Below are 24,836 nucleotides of genomic sequence, written 5' to 3'. Positions count from 1 at the left end.
CAAAACAGTTTTTTCTTTTTTTTGTTTTGAAATGTCAAATTAACAAGCAAAATTGCAAGAAGAATATGGATGTTCACTGATATGAATCATGTATTCTCTTTACATTCCAGGACCTTGTCTTAATGCACTAAAAATCTGACTTTAAAGTTGGACTGTTTAATAAAAATCTCTCCTTGTCATACAATCAAGTCATAAGAATTTGAGTAATTTCAGGAAATATTGTAATTTTCACTGAATAGAAAATTGAAATGTATGTCAAAAACTTATCAGAAAATTGATACGGCAGTCAGGGTTTATTTCAATGCAAGTCTTATTCCTAATAAAATTCATTATAATTTTGTGTATTTTTCCTTCTACTGAATCATTATTATTGTGTGGAATAATATACCCTTGCCTTGTTCAATAGAAAGTAAAGATTTTATTTTTTCTTTTAGAAGGCTCTTGAACTGTTTTTACTCACGGGCCTATCAACCTGAGAACTGCTAGAGATCATATTTTTCTTTGCTATAGACTGCACATCCTTGACACTTCAGCAAAATTCCAGTCCTTTTCCTGTGATTTATGCCAATGCTCCCATTTAAGAGAACTTAGATCCTACTGGAACAAAAGGAATGACTGAGTGGTTCTTTCCTAGTTTGCACTGTTCTCAGAAAACATAAATGAAGCTACTCCTGATTTAAGCAGGTATAAAACCAGTTAAGCCTACAGGAAATAATTTATATTACTAAGGGTTTTTAAAAAATAACCAAAAAACAAAACAAAACAAAAAACCAAACCTGGGTTGGGTTGAACCCAACAACCTGGTTGAACTTCATTCTTACAAGAAAAACAATTCTTCAGGGATCATTAATAAGCTTTTCAAAGATTAAAATCTGGGAAAAAAACCCACCAGATTTTCCCCTGAAAATAACTGAACTTGTATTAAAAATGGCATCTTAAGACTTGAAACTTTGACTCTAAATCTATTAATTTAATTCCTAAATGTGCAAGTCAGGGTAGAAAATTTTGAAAAAGGTTTTCTTTGCTATTGTTGATACTAATTCCTACTCTCTACATTACACTTTTTTTTACCAGACTGCAGAGATATAGAGCAACAACAAATCCAAGACAAAAAATAATTTTATGTATATATATATATATATTAAAAAATCCAAGTAAAATAGAATTTGATGACCATCGTACACATTTAAAGAAAAAGTATCAACTAGGACACATGGCTACAATTTCAGATTAAAAACTGAAAGCTGGGAGATTTTCCTATCTAAAACCATTTTTAAACAAAAACCAAAACAAGGGTAGGAGTGAAAACTCAAAAGAGCCCTTCAGATAATTGCAGCCTGAGATATTCCTCTAGCAAAGGCAAAGTCTTTCCAAGGTTTATGGGAAATTTACACATTCTGGGAACAAAACATTGAAGTTCAACAGCTTAATGTATATATTGGCTACCAAATCTAAAGAGCAGATGCCAAGGTTTCTTTCTTGGCAGATATAAAGGCTTTACTTGCCTTTTTGCCTTTTCTGTTTCTTAGAATATTAAATAATTTATAATAGTTCAATATCTTTGCTGGCACATATGAGTAACTTCTAATCCCTTCATCAAAACTTGACTGATGGAAGTGTCAGTTGCTATCTTTTCTCAATTAACAGGTATAAACTGCAATGTAGTTCCATTTATGTTGCTGTCAGGGCAAATGTTGCCTCCTGTTTCAAAAGAAAACAGAATCTGAATATTTTCTGCTAAAATTATAAGTCTTGCTAATATTTTATAAGGCTTCTCAGTAGTCAAGGGACATGTGAGGAGAATCTTGATCCCACTAATGTCAACTGTAAAACCACTAGCACTTAAATGAAGTCAGCATTTTACCTTAATTTGGGGGGGATTCTAAATGTTATTTTGAGTGTCATCTTCTTAAAAGTTCCATACAATTTTCACTAAATATAAACATAGATATGTATTTCACTAACATTCGATCTAAACATAAAAATGTTCCTTAAAAATAGACACTGTACCTATTATTATGTAAAGGCAGTAATTTATCTGACTGATATTACATGCAATTTTGTGAACTCTTTCACATAAGTATGTGCAAAATAACTTGAAATAAATAAACTACCTTTTAGTGTGAAGGGTATATAAATGTACAATAGCATTAATAATATTTAAATTACATTATTGCTTTAACAAAGCTGCTACACCTCATAATTTTCTTTTTCTTTATAATAGGGCCTAACTTAGACATGCTAGGAGAACTCAGTATTGTACATACACTTATATATTATGTAGTATCATATATTAAAAATTGATACCCAAATAATAAATCAATAGAGATGGTTTACCTAATATAAAAGATATTTCATTTTACAGTTTCTGGGAATGGGTGCAATTGAAAGTACAAATGACTAATTTTTTTGAAACTATTATTTGCTTCTAAAACAAATTATTTAAAGTATTTATAGGGTTTGAATTTTTCACGAATGACAGATGAGGGATAAACAGTTGATAAAGTAAACAGGATGCAGAATGACTGTAGTGTTTTGAGTATTGACACTAAGGACAGAAGGTGTTACATAATAAAACACAGTCACAAATGATGTTTTCTTTCTTATAATGAGTGAAATCTGATAGAAATGCTAAAGGCAAATTATTCAGTCATAAATGCCATGCAGCCACTAGTCTTTGGTCTCTAATTTTGACATGATAATCATATTTTCCCTTGATACATTTGCTCTTATTTCATTTATACACCTTCACATCCTGCTCTAGGTACACAACATACGTAATTTCTACACCTAAGGAGCTGCAAGCAATGGTACATTTACTAAAAAAATTATAAAAACAATAATCCTGCATGCATCTGCAAAGTAAGCGTTCACATTCTTTCCATTTGCTAAAAACAATGGGCACTGAATATGAACAATATTTTACCCAGTGATTTATTTGTAGATGAGATTAAGGAAACTGCAGTTTTTCTAGGTTCCCTCTTCCTTGGTAAAACTACTCAGTCATTTTGTGGTCTTGAAGCACATACTTCCCCCTTGTCCTTTTGTGTTCTTCCTGTCTAACTGGCATGATGAATTGCTAAACATGTTGCAAAGCAGTACCATTCACATTCACATAAAAACATAATCCTCTGTTTAATCCCCTTCCTCCCAGCCACAATTTAAGGAATTCACAAATAAATCACCGATTTTATTTCAATGACATAGCAGAGGCAAATACAAAATGGACTCTGGGTCTCCTCTACCCTACAAAACCAAACCCAGGTAATCTGTGCACTTAATCCAGTTAAATCATTCCCAGCATCACTTTCCCTGCTCCCCACATTAATTACCACCAGCTGCTTATGATAAGCATGCACATCCCCTCCCTCAGCTCCCACCGAGCATGGTTCCAGCCACCCCCTGCCATTTGGGTGACACCTGGTACTCAGCATCCGTCTCTCCTTTACCCAGATCAACCCAAAATCCCACCCCGCCTCCAGAAGATGCTCAGATAACATCCTCTTCCTCCTCTCACCCAGCCTCACAGAGAACAGAAGAGTGATGGCACCATGGTTGGCCACAGAGACACGTGGAAACATGGAGGAGAAGGTGGGGAAGAGGGGGGCCGGGGACATGGTGGGAAGGGAGGGAAGGAAGGAAGATCCACTCATACAGATGAAACTTCATGCAGCCCTAGCCTCTGACCCATCCCCTCCACAGAGCAATGGGGAGGGGGGCAGTGGGGCAAGCTGAAATGGCCCCTTACCTTCACTGCAGTCCTTCCCTCGGAAGCCCGTTTGGGAGCAGTCACAGACGGCCTGGTCGTTGAGCACTGAGCAGACGCCCCCGTTGAGGCAGACGTCGTCCCTGGCGCACAACCGGCTCTGCTCATCATCCAGCCGCACCTCCTGGCTCTCCACTGGCGATGTCTGTGTGTAGTTCACTCGCACGTCTGTTATCCAGCCCTTGAAGGGCTCCCGGTCCTTGACAGAGGAGAGTGTCAGCTTTAGTGTTGCCGATCGCAGCTCTGGCGGCAGCCCTCCTAGGAAGAGGCCGCTGAACACAGTCATGTCCCGCCGTTTGGACTTCACCTCCACCCACTTGGCCTCGGCTCGGTCAATGATCAGCGTCGTGTTCTTGAAGTGGCGGCGGATGACAACAGTGTGCCAGAGGTTGTCATTGACCGCCGTATCTGAGAGTAGGGTGGCAGGCTCGGCGCAGAAGATGGAGAAGCTGAGCTGTAGCCGCCCTCCCTGGGTGAGGATGAGCTCCAGGAAGTCACAGAAACCCTCGTCATCAAAGTAGAGCACCAGCCCGCTGGAGCTGCGCGTCTTCATGTTGAAGCTCATTTCGCTCTCGCAACAGGCATTCCACTTAGGGAAGCGGGTCCACTGGCCCTCTGCACCCGGGAACTCCAGCCCACTGCCCAGCTCAGCCCAGCAGCCCAGCAGTAGGGCCAGCCAGAGCAGCAGGCAGCCCCCGCGCCGCACCAGCACCGCCCCCATCCTGCGCGGCCTGGGGCGGGCGAGCGGGGCGGCAGGGCTGGCGGGGGGCAGCACCGGGGCCCCGGCGGCAGACAGGGTAAAATCTTGCCGGGCGCTGGCCACAGTGGAAGCTTTGGGCACACTCACCCCCGCCCCGGGTGCAGGGGTCACTGTGGGAGACTCCCCGGGGCGGGGGGCTGCAGCTGCCCCACGGGATGGGGTTGGGCACAAGATGGTGCCAGGGGCCACTGAAGGGGACTCGCAGTGGGAGTAAGGTGCCGTTGGATCTCTTCACTGGCCAGCCACGCTCTGCAAAAGGTGTCCAGGGGTGGGTGAGTCAGCAGAAATTTTCCCCAAAGCCAACATTACCAAACTGGGAAAAAACCCAAGATCAGTGGCAAAACTCTCCTCCAAGTGGATCCACCAGCTCGGCAAGGCTGTAGCAATATCCTGGCACATGCGCACCTCTTTTTACATCCTCTCCACCAGCTGTAGTTTCCCAGGAAGCCAATTATGGATCCCAACACTGCCTCCCTAGGATGGATCCTCTTGTCATATCACAGCCTGTTTTCCATGGTGCTAGAGTAGCATCAGCAGATGATAGGACTCATCTTTCATGGTTCTCGAGCTGCCTCAATCCCAATGGGGTTGAAACCCAGAAGCTGTGAAACAGCCAAGTGGCCACTTGGCATGCAAAGCCTGTCAGCTCCTCTTCTCTTTGCTTGAAAAAGGCCAAGGCTAAGATCCAGGGAGGTGATTTTCCTCTATTGTTTTTGTTTCTAATCTGTAAGGAATTGAAACAGAATAATAAGAAATGACAACTAATACCATGTTGAATCACAAAGTTGATCAATAGTGAACGTTTGTGATTATTTTTTCATTTCGACTGGTGTTGGACATTAGGAAAATGCTGCTGTAATTTTGGAATTACTGAGAAATTGCAACAGATTGCAGTGCTAATCACATATCTTAACATAGATGTTTATATTAGATTATATTTTTATGGTATAATCTAAATGCAAACTACTTACCTTTCCAAAACTTTCAAATATTTCAGTAGTGCATTTTATTATTGCAGGAACAATATTAAACAGAAAAGATGGTGTTTATTCTGCAATTTATTTAATTTTATTTGTGAAAATACCATCATCTTTGAAGATACAGGGTCCTAGTCATACAGACGATGCTACCAAGCCCAGTTGTGGTTGTTTCTAATACAGGTCAAAAAAATAAAGTGGCCAGAGCTCTCAGCAGGAACTGACAAGCTTCACCACGCATGCCACATCTACTGGATTATTTTTCCTGGGGTAAGGAAGAATTGTAATAGTTTCTTAGAAGGCTTTTTGAAAATTTCAAATCACATTTTTTTTTTCTCTGCCACCTCGTTTCTTCTGGGGTTGATATTTTCTGCTATGGCAAGGAAAATCCAATTCAAGCCAGCTCTGTTGTTGACATTATTCACAAGGCAGATCAGCTAATCCCAGGTGCTAGTCCTCTGAAATGGGATGCAGTATTTTATATATATTTACGCAGCTGCCCTTACTTAAGAGAACAAGGAGAGAAAACTCCTCTGTTTTCAAAATTACATATATATGCCACAGTTCACCCTTATCCTCTGAAGAGGTCTCTACATCCAAAACGTTTCAGCAGAGACACTGTTTTTCTCCCCCTGAGCTGCTGTATCTTTTCTGGAAGCTGTATATTAGCAGACCTCTCCTGATGGAGGAGAGGCTCTCCAACACCTCCCTCACTCATCGCTTCCCCTCCCTTGCATTTCTTGGCCAGCAGCACTTAGGCAGACACAACAGCTCGGCCAGAGCTGCTGCCGAGCCCTCTTCTGGACTGGGGTGTGTGTGTGAGTGTGAGCATGTGCACGCGTGTGTGGGGAGAGGGGGCAGAAATGACCCTGCCCAGGAGAAACGTTTTAAAAACAGGCACACACCTTCAGCTGCCTGCACCTGACACGTTCAGAGCTGCTAAGTCACCTCCTACTCTCTCTATATTTAATTTCATTCCTCTAAATGTCAACACGAGTATTTTTATTATTTTCCACACGTGAGGTGGGCAAGAGCAGCAAAAGAGAGAGGAGGAGAACCCCCAAACTTCGCGGGCACAGGCCAGGTGTGCCCACCAACAGCAGGCAGCCCCCGGGTTTGCCCCACGCCCTCCCTGCCCCCCGGCAGGAGCCCCCTCCGGAAAAGCCGCCACCCGCCGAGGGATCTGCCAGCAGCTCCCGGGAGGGCCTGCAGCAGGAAACCCCGCAGCCCCGCTCCCCAAAGGGTCCTGGCGGGCGCGGCGGTGCTGGGGCGCCGCTGGCTTGCGGCGCGGCGCCGAGCGGCCGCTCCTCTTTCAGCACCCGGAACAGCTCCGCCCTGCGCGGCCCGACGGGGCGGCGGCGCCCGCTGCCCGCGCCCGCCCGAGCGGGAGCGACCCCTGCGCTGCCCCGAGCTGCGCTCCAGCGGAGAGCGGGGGGTGCGCGCAGGGCCGGGAGGGGACCCGCTGCGGCGGAGGGGAAGGAGGTGGTGATGGAGCGGGTTTGGGGTGCGTCGAGGGTGCGGGGAGCCGGGTGCTGGCCGGCGGTGTGAGACACGGCGTGCGTGCCCGAGGACAATGACACAGAGGGAGGGGGCTGTGGGTGAGGGGGGCCTGGGGTGATAAGGGGGAATGGGGAGGTTTGTGGAGACGGGGTGCGTGGGGAAGGGGCGCGGTGTGTGTGTGTGCTCACGGGGTTTTTGGGCAGCTGCTGGGGCTGGGCTGGCCCTCGGGGGAAGGAGCGGTGGGCAGGGAATGCGGGAGACGCGGCGGGGAGGGGGGCGCAAGGTGCGCGGGGCGGGCGCCGCGGCTGCGGGAGGAGCGGGGAGAAGGAAGGGAAGAGGGAAGGGATTTGCGCCTCCGTGCGCGGGGCGCAGGAGCGGGAGGTTGCCAGGAGCCCGTGGTGCCTATCAGGGGTGGGAAGAGGGTGGGGGGAGCAGGCAAGGACGCGGTGTGAGTGTGTGTAAGTGTGTGCTCGGCCGCCGTGCGTGCCAGAGCGATCCCTACAGGTGTCCGCGGAGAGCCGCCGCGCGGGGATCCCACCTCGAGAGCATCCCTGCCCGCTGCATGCCGCTGGCTGCAGCGCCTGTCTGCCCCCTCACCCACACACACACAGCGGCAGCGGTGGCGGCAAGAGGGGGGAAGAGAAAGGGAAAAGAAAAAGAAAAAAAAAAAAAAAAGGAAATAAGAAAAAAAAATAGGAAATACAAAAAGACGGAGAGATGGAAAGACTGGAAAAGAAAGGAGAAAGACCCAAGGAAAAAATAGCCCAACAAACAATTGCTTATTTATTACTGCCGATATAATTCACACATTGCCAATAAACAGCACAGTCTTGTCTAGTCATTTCCAAAGCAGAGGGACACTTCCATTCTCGGAAGACACAATTTATTAACATCTATCTATCTATCTATCTATCTATCTATCTATCTATCTATCTATCTATCTATCTATCTATCTCAAACGGCTCTTAAATACCAGGCATCCCTCCCAGTAATGTATCCATGAACGCACACATATGTAGCGAGAAATATGCACAAACCAAAATAAATGTAGCTATTGCATTCAGCGCCTCGCCAATGAATTCGAACGCTTCCCCCACCCCTTTACAACCATTTTTTATTCCTCAAAAATTATTATTTAGTCACAGGTGCCCCGATAGAGCCTTTTCAAATTAGAAAAAGAGAGAGATAGACACCCATAGGTCAATAAATCCTTAATAAATGCCAGGTCGGTTGGCATGCACAATCCTTGGCAGAATCCTTATTGTATGAAATACAGAGCATTGTCTCCGGGTGCGGGGAAGACCAGAGTTCACAAATTACCGGATGAAATAAAAGGACCTGAAAAACAACCTTGCTGCAGCCAAAGGGAGAAGCGCTCTAATTCAAAAGCAGACTTAGCAGCATCATTAATCTTTTCCTTTCATTTCTACGTAATTTCTAGAATCAAATTCTTTCCAAAGCGGCTGGAATGATCGATTTTCCTCCTCTTCCCGTCTGCAGATGTCTTTATTTTAATATGCTTATGATATTAGTTCTACCCCTTCAAAAATGCACACCATCAGCAGGAACCTTAACAGTTTCAAACAGATATCGAAGAAGCCGAGTGCCCTCTTTCTTCTGGCACACAATAGAAAATGTCCCAAATTATCAATGCACTTCCCGCACAAGCCCCTCGTCTCTTTCAGACCGCCGCCGATAAATAACAATAATATTGCGATATCCCATCGCTTCCCCGGCTTCGCGTTTCATCACGGCAGCTCACGCCAGGGAGAATATGCAGCAGATTGATTTTACAGCTCAAGTCTCGCAGACCCCCTCTCCCCTCCTCCCCCCGCCTGGCAAGGGGCAATAAATCACCGCATCCAACCTTTAACTTGCACCTCCGCTCCACCATCTCCTCTCCTCGCCATCCACCTCTCCACAACGCCGCACGCAAACCCACCAGCCTCTCGCGCCACCGCCGCGGCGGAGCGGGGCTGGTCCTCGGCGGCGCCGCTCCGCCCGCGCTGCGGGCGCGCCTTACCTGCGCGGGGGCCGCGGGGCCGGGGCCGGGCCGGGGCAGGCGCGGCTGCCGGGGCTGCCTCTGCCGCTCGCCGGCGGAGCGGAGCGGAGCGGAGCGGGCGCTGCTGCGGGTGCGCGGCGGCGGTGGCGGCGGCAGCGGGCGGGGGCGGCCGCCGGGAGCGGGGGGCGGCTCCGCCGCGTGACGCCGCCGCGCCCGTCTGCCCGCCGGGGGCGGTGCCGTGCGCGGTGCGCTCCCCGCCCAGCCCAGCCCAGCCCAGCCCAGCTCGGACCGGCACCGGCACCGGCACCGGCACCGGCGCCGACACCGCGCCGCAGTACCGGGACGCGGCGGGCACGGCTGGAGGGGCTGCCAGGGAGAGGCCGGGCCGGGCGGCACCGGGGAGAAGCGGGGCAGCGGAGAGGGGCGCGCACGCTGCTGCCGTCTGACGGCTGGGCAGGGTCGGCGGGGTCGAATGGGCAGAGCTGGGGTTGCTGCGATAGGGCGAGGGCTCAGAGGGAGCTGCCTGCTTCTTCTTTCTTTGCATGGCGTTTGGGGGGTTCTTTTGTTTGTCGTTTGTTTTAGTTTGGAGAGGGTTTGGTTGGTTTTTTTGTTGGTGGTGTGGGTGTTTTGGTGGTACTACTGCTACTACTACTACTACTGATTGTCCTCATCATCATCAACTTTATCATCATTATGCTTATATCATTTTTTTTTTTTATGCCCTGGAACTGAGGTTTGCTGAATTCTGCACAGCTTGTGGGAAAATGGAGGTATAATCTCAGGAGCAGAGCACACCCAAGGACCAGGTCTACCACAACCACAGGAGAAATGTTTGGGAAAGCCATTTTCCAGTGTAAAATCTGCCTGACTCTGTGTTGTCTCCAAATGGTGGCCAACTGTTGGAGGAATTCCAGGCTTCTCAAGATCATCGGGTTTAGTGGCATAGAAAGCGTTTTGTTGTGCCAAACCTTTTCTCTATCAGCTGGCCTTCTAACTTACTACCATGGACTGCAGAAAGGTGATGAATTGATTGTAAGGGACTTGCATGAAGCCTCAGCCAAGGTCCTGGCAACTTTTGAGCACAGAGTGATGTTTGTTGCACCAAGGGTCACAGAGCACTCCACTATGGGGCATGACACAATTTTTTGAGAATGGTCTGTGCAATTATATTTTTTCATATCTGGAATGTGAGCATAGCAAATTAGTTTTGAACTGAAACTTCAGAAATAAGTGTAAATAAAAAGCCTTTCTCCCATTTCAGTCCCAGAGGAGTTAGCTTTATGTTTTTTTTTCCTTAAAGGAATGGATTTCCTCATAGATGACAGGTTTGATGAGGTAACCAAGCAACATGTTAAGTAATGAGAATAAAAGCTTCCTAGATATGCAATGTATCTTCAGTGCTTACAGCATAATCAGACATCTCCTTTGTTCAGCCAGCTGATATCCACATCCAGTTAATTTCAAAAAGACTCACGATTTCTCTTGAGAATTCTAGCAAACTTGACCCCTTCAAGCAGTGCAAGGAGCAAATATCTCTGTTGTGAAAAGCAGAAAAATTGTGCAATATGATAAGTGATACACATTATTAAAGAAGTAAAATTGTAACTTGATATTAGTATTTTGTGTGTATATATTTATATATAATATTTTTTAAACTGTGGCTTTATTTTTATTAGGCTCACAGTGAGCACAAGGTAAAAATTCTTATGCTCTTAGACGGAGAATGTCTAAGCCCAGGGCCAATCCACCCTGAATGTGCTGGCACAGGGGAGGTCCTGGCACAGGTGGAGGATTCTTCCACCTTTAAAGTGAAGGCCATCTCAGTTATTACAGCAGTAGCAAGAGGATGTTCATGTTTCTCTAGAAAGAAGCCTGCCACAGTGAGAGGAGGGCTGGCAAGAGCCTACACAGAAATAAAACAACGCGATGTTAAGGGAACCAGGAAGATACAGGAAGATTTAAGGGAAAATACAATTTCTTTAATTTAATGGTGCTTTTTTGTTGATTTTTAGAAAAAAAATATTACTTTTGTCATTGTCAGCAATTGTTGCAGCATGTGGTGTCATAGTTGATTCATTTTGAAGCAACACAAAAAAAAAAAAAAAAGAAAAAGAAAAAGGAAGAAAACAAAAAAACATGAAATGTGATTTCCATACCATCTCTGTAGGTTTTTCAGCTTGACAAATATATGATATCTCTTGTAAGAAGCACATGACCTTGCAGAAACCTGAGAAACCTGTCTTCTGCATAAATTAACATTCTCTGTTATACCAAAATATTTATGGATTTGGAAAAGTAAAGAGATAAAAACAGCAACAATCTTCTTGAAAACAAACCAATCATATTTTCTGTCAGGGAGCATGCAGTGCATTATCCAACTTGCAAGTTCGAGACCTTTTGGAAGGATGTGTATTGTCAGAACAAAGTGCCTTTGAAGTACATATGTGAAATTGTCCAACAGTTGTAATTTTAAATAAGAGATCTTTTGGCAAGCTGCAGTGACTGCTCATGCAATTGCCATGGCTGTCAGAGCTAACAAGAAAGGAAGGAACCAGTCAAGGCGCTGCAGAGGAAATAAGAATTATTCTGCTGAGAAATAAAACACAAAAAGCCAACAACAGCAACAAACCCCCAGAAAATCAGCAAAACCCACAATTAAAATCAAAGTAAAGGTGCTTCCAGAGAACACTGGCTATCTGGGTAGGCAGGAGAAGGATATGAAAAGGGGGAAAGTTATTTCTGAGACTGAAGACAGCAGAAGTTGTTTTAAAGATTTGGAAGAGAGAAAACCTGTTTCTTTGCTGAAGTGGTCCAGGGTAATGCTCAGGAGTGGAGTGGTTGGATTTTGGGGCCACATCAAAGCTCTGTTCTGGTTATAATCATGCGACATATGCCTGACATATTTCTCTGCTTTGAAACTATCATCAATAATCCTTCCATACCAAATCAAATCTTTGAGAAGAGCTTCAGACCCACTAGAAATTTGACCCTTTGCATGTGTGAATGAAAGTGTTTTTTTTGGAGAGCAGTCAGTAACATTTTTTTGAAGAATTCAGTAGCATCTTTTGAACTTGGTCCAGAATGAGGAACAAATGGGACCAGGTAGATGTGCAGCAGAACTGAGGGATACTGCAGATACTGTCTGTATCTGCATATAGGCAGTGAGGTTTAAAGAGATGTGAAGAAAAAAAAATATAATTTCTGCCTGGTAACTGCTGCATTACTCAATTGTGGATGAATCGAGTATGAGCAAATCTAAAATAGGAAGAAATTAGAAGATACCTGCCTTGGAAAAAGTCAGTGTGTTACATAGGTAACATGTAACATGTTATCTTGGTTGCTCAATTCAGACTAGTTAAAGAAAATTTTGAAATACTTTAAGAACTTGAGGTAAAGGAGAGAACCAAATCTATATAGTTCAACAAGATTAATTGCAGCAAATAATGAAGTACTGTACTGGAGGTATTTGACTGAGACATGTTTGAAACAGAGAGGCAACTTTCTGGATTTGATAGTTTCTCTAGATAATGAGTTTTTGGAGCTAGCTTATACCTAACTTTGGAGGATTAAGGTGTTAAAAACTTACTTAATACCAATTCTGAATGGATGAATAATAAAGTACAGGAGTATACTTATGATGATTTAAAATATTTATTGACCTTATACTCAGTACTGGAATTTAATCATATTTCCCAGTCTTCTGCTATTGCAGAAGGTATCAGCTTTATTTAGTGATGTAATGTTCTAGTCATGAAGAGAAGATTGGAAACTTATGCAGTTATAGGCAACTTTGTGGGTCCAAATGTAGTTTTATCCAAGGAAAGCAAACATGGTAAGAAAATGCAGAAACACATCTGAAGATCAGAAGATATTTGTGGACTCTTGGTCAATAAAAAATCTCAGCTGATCACAAACCATTTCAAGGCTTACACATTTCTTTCTGGAAATAACTGCTTTCTTGTATTTACTATAATAGTGACAACTTAACATGAAACATGTTCAAGAAAATTGATAGTAATCCAAATTTGATTCAGAGATTAATTTGGATGCCTTTTTTTTTCCTTTTTTTTTTTTTTTTTTCTTCCTTTGGCTTTGGAGTTTCATTGCAGGAAATTGCCTACAACACTAAAAAACCAGACTGGTTTAATAGTTCAAAGCATAAAAATGTTATTTACCTGTAAATGAATATATGAAACATCTATGTGACTTTGAATTAAATTTCTATTACTGAGCAAGAATTACATATCCAATCTGTGGGTTTGGAATTTGTTGGTTTTTTTGTTGTTTTTTTTTTTTTCATTAAATGATAAACTTGATGAGTGTGAAGATAAATTCCTGTAACATAATGATCATAAATTGTAGTGTGAAGAATACAGGAGCTACCAAGACCTCAAATATCCTTAAAATGCATTTGAAAAGACATCATTAATGACAAAACCCTATCGTTTGCTGGCTCTGACTGTCAGAGCTGAAGGTGTAGTACACTTTCACACTAGGCTTGGCTGATGGGCACAGCAGTACACATTGCCAGGAGAAATCTGTAATGAAGTACCCCATGTTAGGTCTTCTGAGTGTACAAAAACTCATTTATCAGCCAGCCATCTTGATGAATCTTCTGTAGCCTTCGGAGTGGATATGGTATGGCACACTTAGCAATAGTTTTCTCACTGAAGCTCCATGAAGAAAGTCAAAGTGATGCAAAATGTTCTTCTCAATATATGTGTGTATTTGACAAAAGGTATTGATTAGCTGGACAAAGTTAAAAAGAGAATTTGTAAATCAACTGGCTTCCAAAGCACACTTGGTTTGATATTAACTCTTAGAAAGAAGGGGATTTCAGAATTTTCTTTATAGGAGATTTTTAAAAAATGTAAATTTCATATTAATAATCTTATTAATTGCAAGAGAAGCCCTGATGTTCATATCTCAAAAAATGGTCATTTTTTCTGAATCTCTATGCAGTAATATGGCATAACATATATTAAATATTTATGCTAATAGCAGATACATCTCAAAGCCATCTTTGTAGATTTGCATTTAAGAATACACATAAACACTGCAAGTAATGCCTTTGACTGCAAAAATATAAGGAAATAATGAATTTAGAATGCAGAGGTCTTCTTTAGTTCAAATGTTTTACAGCAGTTTTTAAGCAGGAAAGTACAGGCAATCTTAGATAAGAAGAAGAATTGAAGAGAGCAACAAACTGTTGCATGTTGTCATTGAGTGAACAACAGTTGCCAGAGGAACTTGGAAGTTCACTTCATCCTAAACTGTCTGTAAAATTACTTCTCTGAAAAAATGTGTAAGAAATACCCACCATAGGCAGACATGGGATGAATATTTTTTAGCAGTCCTCAAGAGAGTTTATCTTATATTTTTCTTCGTATTTCTTTCAAAATTCTTACCATTTAACAGACTTCTATAAATGTTTCTCATAATTCCTCTTAAAAATCCCACTAAATTAATACTCCTAAGTAATTGGTGTAATTTATATGGAATTTATATGAATGCCATTTGTGTGTAATTTGTATAAATTTCCATGAAACCTCTTCATCATCATCAGTCACCACGTTCCTCGTTCTCTTTGCTGGGATCACAGAACTGCCTGGATACATCAGTGCATTCATGACCCCAAGTATTAGGAGAGTTCTGGGTAGTCTCTGTAGTGTGGGCTCCGAGTGAGGAACAAACTCCTTTCCAAAGCCTCCAAAATTTGCAAAACAATGAAAAGCAAGGCTGGCAGAACCACGTGATGTTCTGGTGTCATTTATCATCGTGCCAGAATCATTGCTGTGGTATGCAAATGAGCAGAAGCAATCAGAGAAATTTCACTGTGCCACAGCTGCAGAGTTGGGTTTTAGCCGGGAACTTCCCTCGAAGGTGCTGAATCTCCTCAACTCCTACTCTCTGCTAATGTGGGCGGAGGGTACTGGGAGAAACTTGTCCCATTCTGAATCAAGCTCTTTGAGAACTTCCAGAAAATCTCTGATTATAATAATTTGTTTTATAATGTGTCACTCTACAGTCATGGAAAATGAGTATACTTACTGTAATTCAAGTATCCTACAAATACTTAGCTGTACTAAAAGTATGCCAAGTATACTAAAAATATATTACTTTCCACAAGGATATAATTCCCTAGTAATCAGAAGATATACTCTGATTCAAAAATTGCTGTAATTGTTAATGTTGGCAAGAATTCCTAAGGCATCAAAGCAGAGGAATATTTGTGATGTGAAGCTGCAGGTAGCTCAGGTAGCTGAGATCATCAGTGTTTAAACCATAAATGATGCACCTGCTGGAGAGACTCATTGAGGGAATACTTCAGTGTGCCAGATCGATGGTATTTTTTACACTTCAGGACAGTTTTACTCTAGGGCTCCTGAGTTCAAAAAACCTTTCAGTCAGAGTTGCCCTTTCCAGGAATTGTAGTATTAATTGCTATAAGTTTAAGAACTTGATTCACTTTATTTTTATTTAGTCCCCACAATCTGTCTTGAGAATCCTTAGGGTTGTCATCGCTTCTTCATAGTTCAGAAGTTTATAAGACATTGCAGAATTACTAGAGGAGGCAAGTAGGACAGGAAATTTAAATGAAAGAGAGATTGGAAGGCAGCAAAGGAGACAGGTGGGGGATTAAGGATACTGTACATGAAGTGCTAAAAAAAACCCCCAAAGTAACCAAAAATTTAAAAAGCAAGAATTTTTGTGGTAAATAAAGAGAGGAATGAAAGAAAATAAGAAACACCTAATGAAAAATACCAAAATTTGAGTACTCAAGGTGTGTGGTGGAGACAGAAGCAAACCCTATCCAAAACCAGAACAAGTTGTATTTAGTGGTGTTAGGATTCTGCCAAGGTCAGAAATGCTGTGAGAGAAGATCTGAGCTTTTGGGAGAACTCTCTGTGGTTCCTGTGCCTGCCTGACACACATGATCTGTGGCACAAGAGGATTTTTCAGGACTGATGGAAGCACCCATGGTGCTTCCAGGGCAAATTTGACTTTCCCTTGCTACAAAGTAATGTAGATCTTGAGGTTCTGTCAGAGGGGAAAAGTCAAAAAAGTCTTTATAATACAATTTCCCTCCTGTTCAGCAGCAAACCTACTCACTTTAAGACTCAAACAAACAAAAAAACTTGCTTCAGAATCCAGGGCAGCCTATGCTTTCACACCAGGAAACGACTTTTTCTACTCAAAATAAATTTATTCAAACTTTTTTTTTTTTTTTGTAATATCTGGAAGGTTTGCGTCTCTTTATGAGAAATACATCTCTGATGTCAGATGTTTGTTTTTAAACTGCCAAATTACTGTTTTCCTTATGTAATGTTTCTGGTTTTTCTGTTGTTAACTTTTTGCCTTCCTCTGATGTGTTCAATACAGTTACTTTTTTACTCTTGTTCTTTCTCATGATTCTCTCCAACCATTTTGTGACTGCAGCCTCTGCTGACTACTGCTTTTGATTTAACTGTACGTTTGTTCAAAAAAATACCATAGCTACCAAGCAGTAGAAAAAGCAGATTTTACAGAGACTTACATAGTGGCAAGAGAAAAGGTCAAGATACTGCATATTTTTAACAACAGACTCGAGTCCTCTCTCATGTATTTGATAAACTCTTGTTTTGCTGGATGCATTGCAAGACAATTTTTTTTTCTCTAGCCAGGTAACCAGGTAGTGATCAACCCAAAATATTCTGAAGATGGTTTTAAAGATCCAAATTGAACTGTGAGTACTATTTAATAGTTGTTCCCTACTAAGAATCCTTCATTTTCATGGATTTAGTGTGCTGTTTGAATGATGCATGATCATATTTTCTCCAAATTATTTTATATTGCATTCATTATACATCCTCTCACCAAAAAACTTCTCTGGCTGTAGTGACCACTGGAAAGGTGTCTTCATCTTCTACTGATTGTGTTTATCTCAAGTTATTTCCAGTTAGTTCTATCACATAGAAAGATTTAACATGACAAATGATGAAAAATAATACAAATGTTGCACCTTTATTTTTGAGATGTAGGTACAGGCTGTACCACGTTCAGTTATGGTTGAAGCAAATTGGAAGATATCAATTGCTCCCTAACCATTGTACAGAAGATAATATCTAGCTTTAGTTCTTTATTTATGGCAATGTCTCCAAGTGGATGATCATCTGTATTTGACAATTCCAAAGTATTGCTGGGTCAGAAAATGAAGTTCTGGCCCTGCAGACAGTGGTATTTCCATAGTTATGTTGGTTTTAGACAAGGGACCTGAATTGGAGTGCCTCAAGGCTTTGGTGCTATAATTTAGCAAACGCAGGACTCCAGCAGGGCTTCCCTCTGTTTCCGAAAGTTCACATTGATTCTTATATATTCAATGACTTAATGCTATAGGCAGAGAAACACACAGATTTTCCTGATGTTTGCAGGTTTCAGTATGTTAAAATTATGCAAATTGAGCAGTTTGCCCAAAACCCAAATTAGCATTGTGCACCTGTAGCAAGCATAATATGTGTATCCCCACGAAAGTACGAACATTCAGCACATTTTTACCTCATTAGCACTCCAGGGGTAGCAGTGACTTAATTCTTTGCTGTTGCAAGCTCTGTAGCTGTTACCCACAGACATTTTACAGTTGTCCATAAAACAAGTTCAGCAAAAACAAACATAAATTTTATTTAAAGCATTGAGAAGCCAGGTTAATGATTCTTTTACAGAGGGAATTACTCAGTTCAGGGCATAAAACTTTTGGCATCCTTATTCTGGGAGGCCTAAAAAGAAATGCCACTCCCAGAACTGGGTTGCCTGGCTCTTCAACACTGTGGGTTTGGAAGCAGAGCCTTCCTGTTTGGGATGCAAAATTATAGAGCACCTGTTCGGACCACATGAGGCTGCCTTTTGGAAAGGAAGACAGGGATGAAAAAGACCTGGGAAGAAATGATCCAAACTCCTCAGAAATGGACTTCACCGTGACATGGTGCAGTATGATAGAAGAGAATGTAAAATCCCGCCTGTGTATGAGGGTCTCTTGGTTTATGAATGATTTGTTGTTGAATAAACTGTTGGACAAGTCTCCACAAAGAGTTAATCACTAATATAAGGAATAAAAACCATGGGGTTATCCAAATTTTTCTCATATGGTTGAATCAAACAAGACGGAAAAATTTGCAGGTCCCTGATAGACTTTTGAAAAGTCTTGTTTTGAAATCTGTATTTTAATTGCCCTTTAAGTGTCTTATTATATGAGTAACAACCCTTCAAGACGGCTTAGTTTTGTTTCTTGTTAATCACTAAAAATGTTCACTTTTTATTTAGAATGCCTTTTTTGTTCCCTGAGTTGTCCTCCTCCTGTTCTTGTCTAGCTTTGTTTTATTCATGCTTATTTTAATAATTTTGTACTTTTAATGAGTTATTTTATATGGTAAATTTTATACAATATGCTGTGCTGAATATTTCTCTCAGTCCACAAGGGTCCATGCAGATGGGATAGGTACTTCTCTAACAGCAAAACTTTTCAATCTTTTGAATATACACAAATATATTGTTAAAATATTTCAAAATTCAGATATAGGCACAAGATATAACCACATTAAGCACATAACTGAGTGTTTTCCTTCTTTATTCTTGAAGAGTTAAATAGATGCCAAACCTCAGAACAGTTATCGACATAAATCTGAAGGTTGCTTCTCAACCTGCTATTCAGAAAAACCATCAGATTTTGAGGGGCTGGACAGAGTGCATGGAATTCAATACTGGGAAATAACATAATACCAATATTATAATACTATATGACCTCATCTAAGATGATTGCTGAAGTATTTGTCTCAAAGTATATTGTCACATTTCAGGACAGGTTCAGGACTAGGAGAGGAGAATCAATGACAATGCTGAGACATCACAAGATTTCTCATTGAAACTGAGAAGACCAAGATTTCCTTTATGAAGAAGGGTCATATAAACAGGTAATTCAACACATGAGCAAAAAAAACACCTCTGTCAATGAACCTCAAACCTGCAGAATAGTCAGAAAGATAATAGATCAGAAGTTAGTGTTTCTTCTCACATATAATGAGAAAGGTACTCTATGAAACTGAAAATAAGCTGATTCAAATCTGTGTTGGAAAACTCTCTTTCATATAGAACATTAATGAACTATGAAACACATTTGTGCAAGTTGCTACTGAGATCAAAGACTAAACAAAATCTCACAAATATTTGACTTTTTGAAATGTTTTTGTTGATCATTGCCAACCCATTTTTGAGGATTGGTAATTTCGAGATCCAGCATTATATTCTTAGGAATTTTATTGGGATGCCATAGTTGTAATATGCAATCCTTCTGTCTTCCTTTGATGCATCACAAACTGACTTTTGTGAGAGGCAGCCTGCCAAATTAAAAGAACCTTAATTCTCTTCCAGTAGGGAGCTCAGAAAGACCCTTTCCACACAAAACTAGATGTGAGAGTGTGTCCTCTTCCCCCCGCTGCTTTACTTCCATTTTAGTGTCGTTGTTGCTGCACCATTTTGTAGCTAGAGGTACATCTGTTCTGCCCATGCCAAAATCAGCCAGCTATGTACCAGCTGTTAGTATAGCACTATGTGTGAGTTTATGAGCCTCCTTGTTTTTTGTTTTTTTTTCTTGATTAGTGTTCCAATGATTCTTAATCAGCAGCAGGTTGTCCACTGAGTGATGTATGACATCGTTCTCTGTGCTTTCTCCTCCTTATGTGGCTGTAGTGCAGCCCTTATGCAGACCTTTAGTGACCTGCCCAGTAACCAAGTGTAGCCTACTTAAATTTATAGTGTCCACAATTAGATGTGGATTTTAACATCCTAATTTTGTTATTTTACTTGTCCAATCAGGTGTCTGCAAGGAGTATAACATCTTCATTACTTGCCATTATTTTCAAGCCTATGGTATTTTTATCTCTCCATCTGATCACAGGAATATTTTCACAAAAAATATTTGCTGTTACTGTTCGACATGTGAAAGGTGTGAGCATTACTAAGACTTATTCAGGAATGATGTTTTAAAAGGATACATTCATAGTTGCAAATATTGCCTGTAGTGTTCATCCTGCTCAGCTCATAGCAGACAACTGATTTAGGGATTTAGGGAAAAGACTTCTGATGTGGCATATTTTTTACTTACATAATTAGGAACAGGCAGCTACTGTTTGCAGCAGCAGAGTTAAAGATTGTTAATACATCCATTCTCCCTTCTTTGCATTTGAAAGAATTTATCACTCATTAGTACATTGTCAAAGACAGGATTATGTCTTGGTCCTTTGTGCACTCACAGGGAAACCCCTGCCAACTCTCTTAGTTGCTGCCAGGAAGCCAGTGAATAGAAAATAATTTGGGTTTTTTAGGAAGATAGAAGAATAACAAGGGTTTTCTTTAAAAGCAGAGTCCTTAAGCACAGGAGCTGAAGTTATGATCCTGGGCAGTACAAGGCCTGTGCACACCTGCCAAGGATGTGGCTGGGGAGTCTCATTGCCCCTCCCAAGGGAATAATAATTTTTTTCCATTCTCTCTTTACCTCATATAGTTCATACTGCAAGTTGAGTAGTTAACATAAATAACTTTTCCTGAAGTTTAGATATCGAACCTCTGTTAGCACAGGATGTACTGACAGCATCCTCAAGAGTGTGAAGCAAAGGTCTCAAAGCTGTTTCAGGGCCAATTCCATTCTTTTACTCTAGTCAGTGAACACATGACAAGCTCCCTTGAACAATTTTTCAGCATTGGGCTTATTATGTACCCTTTCATTTTCCTCACAAAATTATTCTCAATGCTTTGCCATCACTAAGGCATATAACAATTTAATAGTACAGAACCAGTAACAAGGTAAATCAGCCTAACAAATATTCCTTATGGCTTAAATTATACAACACAGGGTCCCTGTGGAATGTAAGTGAAGCTGTGTCAAGGAATTTCTCTTGCATAAATGCTGACTTTTTCCCCACTTATATGATTTGCTCAAAGGCTGTGTTACATAGTAAACTTCACTTTATATGATGGATGTGGAGTGAGCACAAATGCCCTTTTGTAGGAGAGGAAAATATTCTCCATTGTCATGTTTTGTTGAAAGAGTAAAACTTAAAAGCCAGATTTAGTAGTAGGACTTTAGGACAATTACTTAGCATGATGCAGAGGTTAATGGCAGTTGCATGGTCACTTCCTTGCACAGCACATTGAATTACTACCCTTTTTTTTTTTTTTTTTTTTTTTTGGTGTGGAAATGTAATTAGTCTGTGATGGATGGGAGGCTAAATTCAGCACTTGGGGTCAAGCCACACCTTATGGAATAGCTTGCAGAGACTTTCTGCATTTTGAAACATTAATTTGCATACAGTCTATATCATACCTTGCTAGCCTTCCAGGCCATGTAAACTTAGAAAGTCACAGACTATCATCATAAGAACTGATACTACTCCTGAATCTCCTCTCCTCCTGCCCCTTTCACCCATCTGTTTTGCCACTGAGTGTTGTAAGGCAATCCAGGATAGAAACAATTTCCCTTCTACTTTTTATTAAATAATGCTTTCTATTTTTAGGACCTTGACATTGAACTAGTAGTAATCAATACATCTCTCTAGCAGAGATAAGATAATAATGAAAATAAATATTCTCTAACATTCCTTTGAACATGATTTGACAACATACTTCACTAATATTACTATGTGAAGTAGACTGAAAAGTTTCTGATGAAATACACTGGAAATATACTAATATTTTAGATTTGAAATAATGTAGAAATTTATCCATTCTAGAAAGGTTTTAGGCAAAAATTACTTGTTTGGTGGTAAGGTCTCTGATTATCTGTGACCCAACACAGAGGGAATTTTAAAACCTGATGTTTTTATCGAGATTATGACATTTTAACATGGACATGCTTTATGAAAGTATTAAAAGCATTCCATTTTGTTTCAGTGCAAAATGAAAACAAACACTGAACACTTGGGAGTTTATGTGAAATATGAAATGCCAGCTTTCTTTTTATATTCTTTCACTCTTTATATTTTTCAGGGCATTTTTTAATCAGGATTTTCATGTACCATGAAATTCTTCATCATTCAGAGAGTTAAACAGAAGAGTTATGCAATATTTAAACCTTATTTAAGACTGTGAAATAGGGAGGAGGTGAAAGATACACATTGTAAAGGCAAAGTGTTATGCCTAGGCATAAAGATTAATTTTACCTAAGAAAAGTGCTGGGTATTTTCAGACAAAAATGCAGTTGGGAATTTTAGCAGTGATATATTCTAAACACAGAATCTTCTGTTTAAATGGAGAGCCTGGACTCTCTGTCGAGATAATGAAGAAACATAAGATTATTCAGGAGAGGCTGAGAGCAGCTCTTGTGTGCCTTGACCATGGTGGTGGCTTGGCCAAGCCGTCTCCAGAGCCAACCTGTCACACACCATGGACAGTGTGAGCTGCAAATGCAGAGCACTCAACACAAAAGCAGTGGGGAAGGCTTCTGTACATTGATGTATTTCCATCCTGATCATTCCTAGCAAAGAATATGAGCTTCAGTGGGCTTCTTCTTGAGAAACAGACAGTCGAGATGAATGGTTTTGTTCATCACTATACAGACATTTAAAATATTTAGAGGAGGAGTGTAAAAGTGTTTCTGAACAAAAAAGAAATAGGTGTTTTTAATATTGGAAGATTTTCCCACTTTACCCTATAGAGCATGTTAATTTGCTTTGATGGTTTTTTGGTTGTTTTTGCTATAATTTTAACTGTGGACTCTTAACTTGCTGTGGTATCTACATTCCTAGAGTGCAACAGAGAAGCTCACAGCTACTTCAAAGAAAAATTGAAGAACATGCAAATCTTATTAGTAAAATCTAACAGCACATTTGAATGTATGGCTCTACTAAAGTGATAGCACTTGCTTTTTTATTAGTGTTCGGGAGCCCTGGGACTTGTAAGGGTTGGCAGTGTCCTCAGGGCCTTGGCAATTTGCGTACATTATTTGTATTTTGAAAAATCATCATTGCTCAGTTTTTGCCAAGGAGTCCTGAAGAATTCACATGCTGGCTTCTATTCTTAGGTGCCTTCTTTCCCGAAACAAGCCAAACAAGCCACCTAACAACAGTCAGAGGAGCATCTGGGAAATAAACTGGAACGACTCTATAGGTAAGTATATGTTCTGCTTAAATGAACACTCAAATGAGCATGCATATTTAAAGAAAACCCTTGCCATGAAGACAGAAATTACATTTGCATAATGATTTTACTTCTACTGCATGATTTACTGTATAAATCTTTAATTTGATGTGAAATCCAGTGTACCACAAATAAAAAAAAACCCTTTCACATTTATTTATATAATTACATTTTACCCTCATAGATGAATTTTTACCACCTCCACCTCCCTGGATACTCATACACACTTTTGAAATATGAAGTAGCTTTATTTCCTAGTTTTTCTTTCCTTTCAAACTATCCACAGTCTAGGTTAATCAGTATTAAAATGCCTTGAACCATGCACAAATTTCTTTCTCATTTCAGGTTTGTTCTTTTTTTTCATGTTTTAAATTCTCACTTTTCATATTGCCTAACTATTTTTAATACATGAAACAGATAAAAGGTTTATAATCCCAATAAATTGTGTTTGGGAAAGATTAAATTTCTGCACACACACCACAGAATTTGCAAGGCAGCACCACCAGTCCCAGGGCGGGCAGGCTATGGCTGCTCTCCAACACTGGAGTTATTCAGGTGTCATCTGCTTTTTCACCTTTGCTTTTTACATCATATCAGCACACCTCCAGGGACAAACATTTCAGAGGAATCTGAATTCCTTTGGAGAGAAATGGCCGTAAAACTTTTAGGGACATGCACAAATATTATTGAAAGATTAAAGAAAAGGTTATAATCAACTGAGCTTCTTCTGAAGAAATTTAAGGAGCATTCTAAGCCTTTAGTCAGCCTCAGTCTAATGAAGACACTGGCCTGGCTGTCACCAGCACTGCGAATAAAATTGCTCTTTTACAGAATCAGCCTTTTGCAGAAACTCACAAACGGTAGGATAACAAGCTCCCTGGTCCTGTTGCAGAACTTTACCAGATAATTTTTAGAGACTTGGGTTTTTTGTAGCTGTTTTTCCACTCGTGAAGACAAGAATGAGAACACAAATTGTTTATGTGGGGGGAAAAATATATCTGTGTACTGCAATTACTGGATACTATGAGAAATGAGAGTTTCCCAAGGGAGATCAAAGATAACAACTGCATTTTTTATATTCATAATTCATTTCCTACATCTTCCTTTACACATAAATCAACCTTGGGAGCTGGTAGCAGCAGGACACCCTTTTTTTGCATATTCATGCATGCATTCATCAGTGGTACTATGGCTGGGGGTGGGAAGAAATCAGGCTGTGTTCATTCCTGATCCCTTTATGTTGCAAACAGCAGTTTTGACTCACTTCATGGTCCAGCCCTAATATTGTTTAGCTGGAGAATGGAGTTGAGGCCCACAGAAGAAAAGGAAATGTGTTATTATATGTTTGCTGTCCAGAAAGGGTGGTATTTCTGAGCAACAGCACTTGGTATCAGAAACATCCATTGTCTCCATTCATTTCTACTAATATGAATTTTGCCTGGAATTACAGTTAGGGTTTTTGAAAAGGCCTGGAAGAAAGTGAAAACCACCAAGTGATTGCAAAGGAACTCCATATTTCTGTCTTTTGCTTCTCTTGTTGGCTTGTTTTAAAGGCAGGCACCGGAATAGTTCAGACAAGTGACTTCCTATAAGATGAATTCATGAGGAGTAGGAAGGAAACCAAGAACCTGTGCAGTTTTCTTCAGCAACAAGAACTCATTTGAAAAC

General features: G+C 40.9%; 1 protein-coding gene across 24 annotated transcripts in view; it reads right to left on the bottom strand.

Annotated features, from left to right (window-relative positions):
• The window catches only part of NRXN1 (neurexin 1), a 682,314-nt gene extending 673,245 nt beyond the window's left edge, over window positions 1-9,069 (bottom strand). For 23 of the 24 annotated variants that reach the window (XM_033055066.1, XM_033055068.1, XM_033055084.1 and 20 more), the window contains exons 1-2: window positions 8,871-8,970; window positions 3,749-5,250 (exon numbers count right to left, since the gene is read on the bottom strand). In XM_033055066.1, coding sequence (XP_032910957.1) covers window positions 3,749-4,487 — 739 coding nt within the window. In that variant the 5' untranslated portion in view covers window positions 4,488-5,250; window positions 8,871-8,970. Of the gene's footprint in view, window positions 1-3,748; window positions 5,251-8,870; window positions 8,971-9,026 lie in introns of those variants that run through there. The other variant, XM_033055067.2, reaches the window with a different exon arrangement.
• Window positions 9,070-24,836: the final 15,767 nt, after the last annotated feature.

The sequence above is a fragment of the Catharus ustulatus genome, chromosome 3 (assembly GCF_009819885.2).
Source record: "Catharus ustulatus isolate bCatUst1 chromosome 3, bCatUst1.pri.v2, whole genome shotgun sequence".
NCBI lineage: Eukaryota > Metazoa > Chordata > Aves > Passeriformes > Turdidae > Catharus > Catharus ustulatus.
This window is presented reverse-complemented; position numbering and strand designations above follow the sequence as displayed.